Source organism: Egretta garzetta, unplaced genomic scaffold (assembly GCF_000687185.1).
Source record: "Egretta garzetta isolate BGI_Z169 unplaced genomic scaffold, ASM68718v1 scaffold448, whole genome shotgun sequence".
Classification (NCBI taxonomy): domain Eukaryota; kingdom Metazoa; phylum Chordata; class Aves; order Pelecaniformes; family Ardeidae; genus Egretta; species Egretta garzetta.
In genome coordinates this window covers 373182-385546 of record NW_009260497.1, presented here as the reverse complement: position 1 = coordinate 385546, position 12365 = coordinate 373182, and the positions used below count along the sequence as shown (strand labels likewise).

The window sequence follows — 12365 nt, the reverse complement described above, 5'->3', positions numbered from 1 at the left end:
GCTTCCTCCATCTAGGTAGGCTCCACAGGCTTGTGGACGCTCAAGCAACACACTAACCAGATTTCAGAATCAGTCCAGACAAAAGGACTTTTGCAAGGAAGTAACTCTGCTTTAGAGCTATGCTGGCACTGGGGAGCTGAACCTTTCCTCTGGCATGCACACCTACAGGTATTTAAGGATTCAGTGACTGATTACCACCACACGCTCTCCTCCACGTTCTAAAACCTTCCTTTCCACTGTCAGCTGTTCCAGGATGGTCTTCTGCAGCAATGGTGCATTCGCTCCTCTAACAACAGCTACCAATTCTCCTCCCTGAAAGGTGGGAAAAGCAAATCAGTCAGTAAGTGCTCAAGTAGTGCCCTCTGGGCTCTAGAAATCACCACAGCAGCACATCACATATGATACTAGGTACCAGGCCCTCCTCCCCAACAAGAGTTGCTCTGCTCCAGAACAAGAGGGAAACTTTGGAACAAACTTCTGTGTTGTTCCTCATCAGTCTTAGGATGAACCAAAGCAACTTCTGAGAGGAGTGAGGTCCTGCAGTAGCAGGAGCTGAACCTGAAGACCCTGCAGGGCAACACGTGTCCATGTGCTAACGTGACGTGAACACTGCTCACATGGGCTCCACCAGCTGCAGGACCCTGCAGACACATGCATCTTTCAGTAAGTCACAGGGATCCCTGGGTGAGAACAATAGGGATTTTCATGACTAAGATACCCTGGAGTTCCTGTAACTTTGTGCGATGTCTGCCTTTCACCCATCTGTGCAATTTGAACTATTTTACTTCATTCACACCTTAATATCTCTTAATATTTTTTTAATTAATAAAAAAAAATTACACTGTTCTGTTTCTTGGTGGCAAAGCAGAAGACATTTATAAATTTAAACTCTGGCTGGCTATTCTTATCCATGCAGGACTTGATCACCAGTAGATACCAGCAGATACAGAGCAAATAAAATTGTGCTGTCACACATGAAAGAAAAAGAATCTTAAAAAGGACAGTTGATCCCACTGACAAGTGATATTTATTGCTATGCAACTATTGTAGCAATATTTTCACTCACTGCATAAAACAGAAAGACAGGCTTGCATTTTCCTCTGTATTTTTCCAGAGCATCAATGGAATCAACTTCAGCCTAAAAGGAATGCAAAATAAAACAAGTGTTTCTAGAAAAAGCATTTCTGCTTCCGAGGAATACACATGAAACTGCCTGGACTCAGACATCCTCAGCTGGCTGGCATTCATCCCCCATGTAGAGCAAAACACTCTGGGTCCCAGTCTTACGGGCCAAAATGACCCTGGTCAGAACCAGGGCCACAATCAACTCCCAGATGGCCAGAAAAACAGGCAGATCTCACCCGCAGGAGTTGGAACAGCAGCTCTTGTGGGGCAGGGATATCTATCTCACAGCAGCTTGCCTGAGTGAATCCCAGGGAAAAGGCCTGAAAAAATGAAATCAGGACCTCTTGTCTACAAGGAGCAAGACAAGCGACAGGAGGAGCTGTGGTAGCAGCAGTAGTGCTGAGCAGTGGCCTCCATGAGATACCTCACTGCCCATGGTTCTGTCAGCAATTGAGAGCTGGCCCTCAGCCAGGGAAGGCATTTAAACACAAAATCACAGCATGACTGAAGGAGGGAGGGACTTGGGAAGGGCTCTAATCCAAGCCCCTGCCCAAAGCAGGGCTAGTCTCAATGTTACAGGGATGTTGCTCAAGGCTGCGTTAGTTTTGAGCATCTCCAAGAAACAGTGCTCCACAGTATCTCTGGGAATTTGTCCCAGGAATGGTTACCCCTATGCTGAATACTTTGTCTTTCTATCTCTGAAGCAACTTGATCCTATTGCCTACTGTTCTTTTGCTGTGTACCACTGAGAAATATCTGTGTCTGCCTTCTCTATTAATCCCCCACTAGACATCTGTCCCTTAGTCTTCCCCAGGGTGAACAAACCCAGCTCCTTCCAACTCTCCCCATACATCAGAGGGACACATATGCTAATGATCCTGTCTAGCATTACTTGCTTAAGCCGAAATCTAGAAAGTACAGAACAGTTGAAGCCTGAAAATTCTTAATGAGTTCTTGCTGACATAACCAAGTAACTGTATTTGGCAGGTTCACTCACACAAGCTGGAACTCCTGGACTGTTATCATTTTGGCTAAATATTGAAAAGATAAATTAGTTCAGCCTTTAGTTACCTGCTAATTTCAGGGGACTGGATATTTTAAGCAGTGCCAAATTAGATCTTACCACAGCAAAATGCAGGAGATCACTGCCAACTTCATTCCTTACTTTTCGGAAAAGATCCACGACTGTTTTGCATGGACCACACCAGGCTTGAAATGCATCAACAACTGCAAGCAGGAAAATTAGTAACAATTAGGTTAAAATAGGTCAGTTTAGACATAGACCAATAGGTTGGTTTGTGCACTTCTCCACTTTACAGCATAATCATTTGGAAGGTGACTGCAATACAAAGAATCTTGAAAACCCCTGAGGATTGAGGTCCCCTCCTGTGGTGACCTCTGTACCACCACCCTGGAGAAGGATATTTGCCTCATGTCCAGCCAGAACTTCCCAAGCTGCAACTTGAGGCTGTTGCTCCCATGGTTCTGTCTGGAGGGCAGCAGGACTCCTGTTGAGCACTAGAAGGCCTATGGATTCAGTTCTGAAGTAGAAACTATCATATGCTTTCAAGGTTTCAAATGCTAGATGAGAGGATGAAATCACATTATAAAACAACAAGCTATTAACACTGTTACAGAGGAGTCTTTAGAAGAAACATTGACATGGCTGTGACCTTGGAGGTACTGGCTTTTCTACAGAAAACTGCTGTGCTTGAGGCTTGCCTAACAGCCCTCTAACCTCTGCCCTTGGGAACCAGGGCTGTTCCTTGCACTGGGGACAGTCCTGCTCCAAGTGGGTAGCTGGACTGGAGACTCCAGAAGCTCCTGCACCAGCACTGCTTTGATCGCATGATAACTGTCCCACATAAATGAAGACAACTACAACCTCCAGCTAGTCTCACCTCTGTTAGTGTATTTCTTTCTTCCATTCAGGGCAAGAGGAATGAAGGGACTGATTGAACATCCGTATCAGTAGTAACTGATTCCCAACAGTACCGGTATCCTTTTAACGTGGAACAAAAGCAATCCAGTATTTTGACCAAACCCTTACCAATGAGTCCTTTGAGAGACAGCATTTCTTCCCAAAGCTCCTGGCTATTGATGTTAATCTGTGTGAAAATTTAAAGACACAGTAAAAGCAACAGTAAGTCATCATCAGGTACTACCTGGTTGCTGCATACTGACAAATCATTTTGTGCTTGCACTTGAGACAGACGCATCTGCCTGAAGAGGTATTACCTGAGCACTCGGGAAACTCTTTTAACTGCGATCCTCTCACCTCTGAGCAGCTGGGCAGGGCCAAGCTATGCTAGAACATGGGTGGAAGACCTCTGAGAAAAAACAGCTGAAGTCAGATATCCTCACTCCCAAACCCTCATTCCTTCCCCCCTTCCCACATGCTCTTGCTCTCCCCCGACACCAGCTCCGAGAGACCCATCAGCAAGCCAGCCAACTCTGCAGAAAAGCTTACTGGATCAGAGACTCATGTTGTCTCACAAGAACCAAGGAAAGGCACATGGAAGGGGTAGCAGCATTCAGTTAACAGCAAGCTCTCCCCTGTTGAGTGGCAGCAATGACTCGAACATTCTGGCTTCTTGGGGACCCCAGGCTCAGTTTGCAGAGAGACTTAGGAGTTGTTTTGGGGGATGATGGCCTCCTACCAGGGCTTCTGGCTGACTGACCAGAGCCTTAGCTGAACCTATCAGGCTGTGTCATGTATGGTGCAAGAGGGACAGTCTCTCAAATACCCATACAACCTCAGGTGTCCCCCGGCACGCTCCTGCTTTTATGGAAACACAACTCCTTATGGGGCTATGCAATAGATCCGAGAGCAGGGAAGGGCTCCATATATTCCTCCTGCACCTTGGCTTACCATACAGCCCTGCAGGTGTGTGGGTACCACAAAGAGCAGCAGGCAGTAGGGATGAGGGACCCTGAGCTCCCTGCTGCAGCACTCCTGCTATAGAAGAAACACAAAGAGCTACTTTGCTTTCACTTAAAATGGAAGTCTAATATGTAATGATGTTTTAACCACAGGCTAGCAGCCAAAACAGTTAAGAGCCACTGGCAGATAACTGACTGGACCACTTCTCTCTGCAGCCTGTCTGGATCACAGCACAAGAAGCATGGACTGGGAGGATAGCCACATGCACGTGGACGTCCGCTAGGTCCCAGCTCAGCGGGGACCTCCCAGAGCCAGGACGGTGCTCAAAAGCAGCAGCGAGGTGGTGGTCCGGGCTGATCTGCAGCATTCAGAGTGCTGCTTCAGCATGCTCGTCTCCAGCACACCTCCTCCTTCCCTCACACCTATTTCAGACCCAGCCCTCATTGCATTTTATAAGCCAGGTGATTCTCCACCAGCAGTTTCTTACCTTGCCTGCACACAAGCTATACTACTTCGTTCAGATGTTTCAGTCTTGATAAAATAAACCAGTAAATACACAGCTTTCACGATGTCTGGGTACTAGAGGGGAGTCTGAGCCCAAATGTCCTTACCTGACTTACCAGCTGCCATCTAAAGACTTCTAAAACATAGTGACCAACAGAGAGCACAGAAAGATCTAGGTTGGAAGGGATCGTTGGAGTCCTTGGTGTAATCCCCTGCTCAGTGTTAGATCAGATTGCTCAGGGACTTACTCAGACAATTCTATACATTGTACTCATCCTCCACCTCCAATATTGTTATTAGAAAGGAAAACATCTTTGGCATCTTCCCCATCTTACAGGACTTGCCCCTCAGTACATACTTAAAAAACTACAGTAACTTAGAAAAAAAAAAAAAAAGGCTTCTTGAGAAATGTAAGATCTATTTTTGTTCATCCTGAACAATGAAGATTCCCAATAACTTTCTTAGTTGGTATCATTAATCCTAACTACATTTGGTCTACACTGGAAGACAGTAAGTTGCAACAAGGCCAGCTATTTTACAATAATTAACACCAACGTGCATTAAAGGACTGCTAAAATTGTGAAGTCAGGAATTCCAAGAGTGGAAACTCCAGTGCAAATTAAATGGGCTCTTACAGGTTTTCAAAGACATCACAGCAGGTCATACAGCACAGTTGTCCCAGGACCCCGCCTCACTCGGAGAACGGAGAGTTATTCAAACACCTCCATCTGCTCTCCTGTTTAGCACATGACCCCAAGCCTAAATTTTTCAGAGAACACCTGCAGAATTAGGAAATTTAATTATTCCAGTTATCACTAGTGCTAGGACTACCCTCGGAGTGTTTCACAGAATGTTAATGAGTTCAAATTATTTCTGATAGTAATTTGTAATGAGTTCAGCTGTGACTTCTGCTGATGGACTCAAAGCTGGCACCCTTCAAAGTCCTTTATTTTGGATGCCCTGAAGCTGCTAGGACTTGGCTTTTCTCTAATATTACCAGAACTTTTCCCAGACATCACGTCATGTCCTACATGAGGTTCAGCTTTCATCTACAGATATGAACAATCACATTTTTGCAGATCTAGATCCAGCCTTCCCTTAGGTGTCAAAGATGCAAAGTCTGCTTGATGCAATTTTCCCCATGGCACAGGAACACAGTTGGACAAGCAGCAGTAGAAACCATTTTTACCTTAATAACGTGATCCTCTTGCTCTTATACAAACCTACACATTTTCACTCCATGCTTTCCACTTTTAACAGTGAAGAAACAAGGTTATAGAGACCAGAACCTTCTTCAGTATTTCTCTCTGGCAAAGACTGAACTTGTTTCAAAGTTCAAAGGAGACCTTCATAATGTACTTAAGGTATTTCAATGTTTTTGCGTAAGAAACTGCTCTCAGAAGCCCTCTCTCCCCTATGCAGGTGATTATAAAGCATCATTAGGTCACCTGCAGAGTGTAAATAGGGGAAAATTCCTCTACACATCATTGTGAAATAAATTCAAAGGCTGAAAAACCTTTCCTGTACCTCCTTTTCCACCTTTACAGTGATCTTTCTAAATATGTGAACTGGTCAGAAATGTTGAGTGACACTTGCCATTCAGGAGAAACTCCCCCTTCCCCAGTTCCCTACTTCTAAATGTCCTCGGAACAACTGACCCATGGAACACAAATGCATTTTTATCACAAACCTGTGCCAGCTCATAACAGCTCCAAAACGCAACCTGCATCCCTGTAACAACCTCCCTCCGCACCCCATAGTGCTGACTTTAGGGGACAGATTTGACTTGCCATGTTTTCCCATGCTTCCTACCTGCCTTCAGGAACGCTTTTCCACCAGAAGGACCTCACAGTAGGGCTTTGCAGGCAGAATTTGAGATACCCCATGACTGAACTTTGTCCTTTGCACTTACTATGAGTTTAAAAGATATTTTAAAAGCCTGGTTCCTACTGACCTGCAGCACTACCTCCTTTTTCTTTGCAGCCATCCTTCTGCAGGAACAAGGGTCCTTTGAGCAGCAGTCCCAAGTGCAAAGCACTGCAGATGTCCTCTAATTACGTGAATCCAATTGCTGGCCAACCTGCACCACAGTCTTTGCTCTTCTACCCAGGACATACAGCCCGCAGCAGCATCCCTGCCCTGTTGGAGGGAGTGGGATTAGCTCAGCAGTGCTCAAAGCCCAGACACGGCTCTGCTTACACCTTTTTCATAGAGCCGAGGCGCTGCTGCATGGCCTGGATTACTGCTCACTTCTTATAGTCGCAGCAGCCTGTCCCCCCCTTGGCCCCGTGCGGGTGGCAGAAGCGAGCCGGCCCCAGCCAGGGCCCAGCAGTCCCTGTGCAGTGGCTGGCAGCACCCCAACGCTGCAATGGCAGCCCTGGCAACATCGAGGCGGAGCGGCAGCCCAGCCCGCCCCGCTCGCTTCCCAGCGTCCCTCCGACACAGCCAGGAAGTTCAGCTCCATCTCCTTTGTTATTCACCTTCCAACAGCAGCAGCTGGAGCTCCTCTGCTTTCTCTCTGCTGGCCAAACGCTGCAGCCTCTGTGCCCCCAGCCCACCGCACGCTCCCTGACTCATTTTCCTGTCCCTCCCAAACTAGGGGCCCAAAATAAGGCGCGGGATCCAGATGCAACCTCCCCAGCACCGAGCAGAGGGGATATCTGCTGACCCCATTCCAAACACAGCTCGATTTTTGAAGGTCAGTTGGTTGGGGTTTGTTTATTTTCAAGTGAGCACACAGCGCGTGTGCCCAGCACCCCCTGCCCAAGGTGATGCCCATTTGGGCAGGGCTGCTGCTTACCCTGTCCATTCCCATCCTGGGGTTGCTGGGCTCCAGGTGCAGACCTTGGTGGTGCATGCAGCACCCGATGCCTGGTGGCCTGGTCCTCCAGCTGGTCAAGGTCCCACCTGGTTGAGGATTTGGCTTTTGACATGTGAACTCCCCTAGCGCCCCTGGCAACCTGAGGGGATGCTGTCCAGTGCCTCCAGGGGACACAGAGGGGCTGAGCCTTGGCAGGGGCTCCCCTGCCTCCAGCAGCAGCTCAGCAGAGCAAAATGCACCCCAGCAACTGCCTCTTTTTGTAGCAATAAGCCTCCAGCAAAGTCCTGATGATTTTAACCACCACTGAAATTTTGCATGTTTACAACTATCGTGCACTTACATTTTAGGATTATCAAAGACAGTCCTGTTAAACCCATTTCCTAGTCTTCAGGTATCTAATCTCATGCACCTCAATTATTCTTCTGCCTGCTGTGTCACTGCTTCAGCAGTTTCAGCAGTTTCATGGAGGTGCAGCATGCAATGGCTAAAGTCTGTAAAAACAAATTTTAAGAAATATGTTTGCCTTAAGAATATACTGGTACCAGATGCTTTTGAGCAGATCACTTAGCTTCTTTCACTATTAAAATGCTAATCTGTGATTGGAACAACAGTGAAATTGTAAGTCTTGCTTGACTTCTGTGTGGGAGAGACTACTCCAAATGTGGACCAGAGGTGGTGGGGAACAATCAAGTGGACCACTTGTCTGACAACTAGCATGCCAAACTCCATGCAGAATTATGCACTTTTTGACACACGTAACCTGTGAGAAAACTACCATTGCTAGATCTAGATATGAAGAGCGGACATACTTATGAAAATTGATTAGGACTGGTTTTCAGAAGAGAAATGGCACAAGAACAGCAGAAAGCCTGGTGATTTGTACTGTGTCTAGACAAACTCTATAGTTGCTCTGGTTCTGCAAGCAACAATAATTCACAAGACGCTGCTACCTAAATAAAGTTGGTAAAGATCTGGCCAACCACTGAACAAGTTTGTTTCCACTGTGACTCTCAGGCTAGCAACTGTCAGTCTGTAGAGAAGCTGGCACAGAAGGCTGGTATTTCTCCATGAAGCTGAGAAAAATCTAGATGTTCTGGTAAAGTTCTTTTTATTTACAGTATTCTTCTTTTTGTACATACCTATAGCAACATCAAAAATTATTCACAAAGCTTAACTGAATGTAAAAATGTTCTCATCCAACAGTTTGTCCTATCAGTATCCGTGGAAAATGTCAACTGTTCTCATGCAGCAAAAAGATTGTCTGAGCATTGTTTTTTAGTTTTTCTGGTAGAATTTTAGGAAACCACCTCGATACAGATATGCAGATACTTACTCACTTTTTTCCTGAACACCTTTAGGCACCGATGTTTTATAGAATCAAACTCAGTTTTGCTTTTAGAAACGCGAATTGGGGGAGGACAAGAAGATATATGTAAGAACTTGAGCCCCTAACCGTACATAGAAGGAGTGCAAATTTACGAGTCAGATGCACGCTGTACGGTTTTGCATTTACAATACCTGCCTCAGAACTTTTTTCCTCAGTCCAAGCAAAAATATTTGATTGAATTTTATAAACAAGACTTCACTTCTGAGATACTGATATTTATCAAGTTCTCACATATTTTTAATTTCCCTTTTGTTCAGCCCCCAAAGTCCATCATGAAAAATTTGCAGAAGGACATTAAAAAACTGCCAGTCACTTACTGCAATGCCTGGGGAAAAAGTGTCAGGTGCTCACTTTTATTTGTCTTTCAAGCATGGAAGAAGTTACATGAAATGTATATATTCTCCTCTGCAACCAAGTTGTAACAGTTATCTGATACACAGCACATTCAAATTGCAGGCCAAACTGTGGTCACATTTTCTGATAGAAGTAGTTACCTTGGAAAAAAGTAAGGCTGTCACAATTTGACCTTCTGATTAGAAATAAAAGCTTAAGATACTTATCAAAATTGGTTAGCAAAGTTACAGACAGACCTCTCTTCTTGCTGCAGTCCTCCTGAAGTTCAGTGTAACAGAAGATAGATTTGGCTTAAGACATCGGCTGCAATCTTTAGTGTGCCTGTTAGTGCTATGTAAATATAGTGTTTGGAGATTCTGACTATTAAAACTACGGTCTAAATTGAAATCAGGAAGTAGAGAGGGAAGACAGCAAGAACCCTGAACTGCATGAAGGAGAGCTCCTTGCTGCCCTCATTTATTTCTATGCGTATTTGACTGTGAAGCCACTGGGGTCTCGTATTCCAGCCTAACACACAGTAGTCTTCATTCGTACTCATTTTTTTTCCTCCACAGCTACAGGCACAATTTCAGGAACTTATGGACAATCTAGGTTTCTGAACACAGTAAAATCCCATTGCTTATTATCCAGGTATCCAAATCCATGCAAGTGTGTATATCCGCATATACACACAAAACCTGTAGCAACATTACTGAGCTAAAAAAGCAAAACCCCAATTTTTCCATCCCTTCCCCAACTTAATGCACCCAGCTGATCTTTCATGGAAATAATCTGTAAGTTGCTTAACTTGCTTAACTATATCTGGAGGTAAAGGATGCCAAAACAAAAGCAATCCCTATCACTGCTTGCCAGATCCTTCTGGTCTCTTGAAAGTGTAACTTCAGCAACATACTGTTTGCTCTATTGATATTAGTGATCAGCAAATACTTATCACCTGTGAAATAAACTAATCCTTCAGCAATTATCTGAGCAAGTTCTTGGCTACTAAAGCAATAGCTTATGCCTGCTGATACTGCAGCCACCTGTTCCCTTCCAGAAAATTCAACAGTCTTGCTAACTCCGATGTATGAGCTTTTCTTCTAAAAAAGGAAAGAACCCCAAAGCAATCCAGTTGACCCATTCCATGGATTTGAGCATGTCATCGGTACCAGGTGACCTTGTATGGTGGTAAAAAAAACTCTTGGACCTTGTCAGTACAGAATGAGCTGCTTATAATTTGGGGTCTACCGTCTCCCTCTATTTTTCTCTTTAAAAAGTATAATGTAAGTTAAGCTGAAGTTCAGAAATGCATATATTTTACTTAAAAACATTCATCTGTTCAAAATTCAAAATAAACTTTATGGGATACAACAGTTTGGTTTTTTTTTAAATAACATTTCATTCAAACTGTATATAATTCATTGAAGTATTCGTACAGCAAACAATGGTTAACCCTTGAAAACCTGTAGAAAAAGATTTTCACACAAAAAAAAGGAAAAACAAAATTGAGGTATCACACCCACACACATTCACCCAAGCACACGCGCACACTCGAGCACACCCACACACATCCACACACGCAGGCTGCAGCAAAAGCAGAAAATTGTAGGTCCAAAAGGAAAATGATGACTGATTGTTCTATCTGAAAGTCCAGGTAGCTCAGGGAAAAAAAACCCAAAAAACCAAAACAACCCCCCAAGAGTCCTCTGAGTAAAGAAACTACCTCAAGAAAATTCTCAAGTGCACTGGAGACCTGATCATTTAAACTGTTTCTGCAAAGCAGCTCCCTGCACCTGAGAAAAATGCAGCCCAAGGTGACTTGTGCAAATATAAGGAGTCAGGAATATCTCCTGCTATTCCTTAAGTAGACATGAGGGGTGTCCATAGATTCAATTAGTCTTTGATCATGCAAGATACTGCTGGAGTGCTGTCTTCGCCCTGCAATAAAGGAACAATCTGTTAATTATTGAGGTTTGGCTTTATCATCAACAGCTTTATGTACAATACTATGCATTGTGTCTGCAAGAGAGGGAGGATGAGCAAGTAAGGGAAAAGGAAGCCGAGTGGCTGGCTCCTTCAGCTTGGAAGAATCTAGCCCACAGCGCAGAATTGCTCTGCGTGGGCTGTAACAACTTAAGAATCCTCCTTGCATCTAAGAATAAGATGATCTAACCAGGTATATTAGATGCTCAGTATAAATTGAGCAACTTTCAAGTATGGTGAGGCTTAAGATGTAATATTGAACCTCATTATCCACACACCTTATAAAAAAACCCTTAAGAGCAGTAATTGTGACGAGCAATTACTTTTCTGTAATACAGATGTACCATGAAAAGCAGGTCTTTGAGCTGAGAAATGAAAGAGGTGTCGTAACTGAGAACACACTAGAAGGGCGTTAGTCCTGTCAGGAGTACCAGCCCTACCAAAAATATCCAAGGAGGTGAGAAGGAGAAAAGCAGCAACAACCAGCGTAATACTGGAATTTATGTAATCTAACATTGTGCAACATTTTTGTTAAGAAAAACACACCTCCCAAAAGTCTACGGTTACAGTTTCACCATCACTTCAGCTAAGCAGCTTTGCTCTTCCTTTGCTCTTCACACCTCCCAACCAACGTTGTCATGACTGTGACAGTCTTTTCCAAGATCTGATACAACTCAGCATCCCAGAGGAAAATTTATTTTTAATTCCAAGTTTCCTGCTACCTTCACAAGTCGTATCAGCTCATCGAAGGGGCTGATGAGGCAGAGTTGGGATAGGGTGGGAGCAGGTGGACAGAAGAAACAGGAGGGACAGTGACTTGCAACAGTGCTAAGCACAATCAGCTCCCTGTCTCTTAAAACCAAGGCTTAAGTGTTGACAAGCAAGGCCCATTTACCAGAAAGTATTCTGGTTCATTCCCATTTCTCACTATTTGAAACCCCTATTTGGCTTCTCCATAATTTTCCGTGAGAATTGCTTATTGATATCTTTCATAAAAACAAGAAACCCAAATTTAATGCATTTTAAAACACTGCACAGTTTTGAGTTGTGTTGTCTATGTATGACCTCTTCCAAAAAATCATATCATCTCCTTTAGTTCATGAAAGAAACATGGGTTGTTACTAACTGTAGGTGGGATAATTGCAAAAAGTTAACATAAAAAAAACCCAGAAACTGTCATTAGCTATTTTGGTTATTTGTGTTTATGAAGAAGTTAGATGATCTGTGTAGATACTATGAATACAGAACAGGTTTGTGAAAAGTTACTTACTTAATTAATTAATTAAAGCTTAATTAATTTAAAAGAATTAAATTAACAACTATGTTGA

General features: G+C 43.9%; 2 protein-coding genes across 10 annotated transcripts in view; both read right to left on the bottom strand.

Moving 5' to 3' along the window:
- Positions 1 to 6: 6 nt before the first annotated feature.
- On the bottom strand, positions 7 to 7873 carry NME9 (NME/NM23 family member 9). Of its 3 annotated transcripts, XM_035900079.1 has the most exons (6): positions 7675 to 7873; positions 6468 to 6652; positions 3176 to 3233; positions 2249 to 2352; positions 1067 to 1138; positions 7 to 312 (listed from the first exon to the last, which is right to left on the bottom strand). In XM_035900079.1, the coding sequence occupies exons 2-6, from the start codon at positions 6498 to 6500 to the stop codon at positions 181 to 183; spliced, it is 399 nt and encodes a 132-aa protein (XP_035755972.1). In that variant the 5' UTR covers positions 6501 to 6652; positions 7675 to 7873; the 3' UTR covers positions 7 to 180. The 3 variants fall into 3 exon arrangements, with proteins under 3 accessions (XP_035755972.1, XP_035755971.1, XP_035755973.1); XM_035900078.1 differs by lacking the exon at positions 7675 to 7873 and having other exon boundaries at positions 6468 to 7391; XM_035900080.1 differs by lacking the exons at positions 6468 to 6652; positions 7675 to 7873 and adding an exon at positions 3364 to 3435.
- Positions 7874 to 7930: 57 nt separating this feature from the next.
- Positions 7931 to 12365, bottom strand: part of ARMC8 (armadillo repeat containing 8) — a 78579-nt gene continuing 74144 nt past the window's right edge. For 3 of the 7 annotated variants that reach the window (XM_035900077.1, XM_035900071.1, XM_035900076.1), the window contains one exon: positions 7931 to 10992. In XM_035900077.1, coding sequence (XP_035755970.1) covers positions 10959 to 10992 — 34 coding nt within the window. In that variant the 3' untranslated portion in view covers positions 7931 to 10958. The remainder of the gene's footprint in view (positions 10993 to 12365) is intronic. The other 4 variants (XM_035900074.1, XM_035900073.1, XM_035900075.1 and 1 more) reach the window with 2 other exon arrangements.

Coding starts and splice junctions, on each gene's coding strand:
- NME9 (XM_035900079.1), bottom strand. CDS start 6,500: ATGGCTGCAAAGAAAAAGGAGGTAGTGCTGCAG. Junction 1,139..2,248: donor ATCTCCTGCATTTTGCTGTG/GTAAGATCTAAT, acceptor CATTCCTTTTAG/GCTGAAGTTGATTCCATTGA. Junction 313..1,066: donor CTGTCTTTCTGTTTTATGCA/GTGAGTGAAAAT, acceptor CCCACCTTTCAG/GGAGGAGAATTGGTAGCTGT.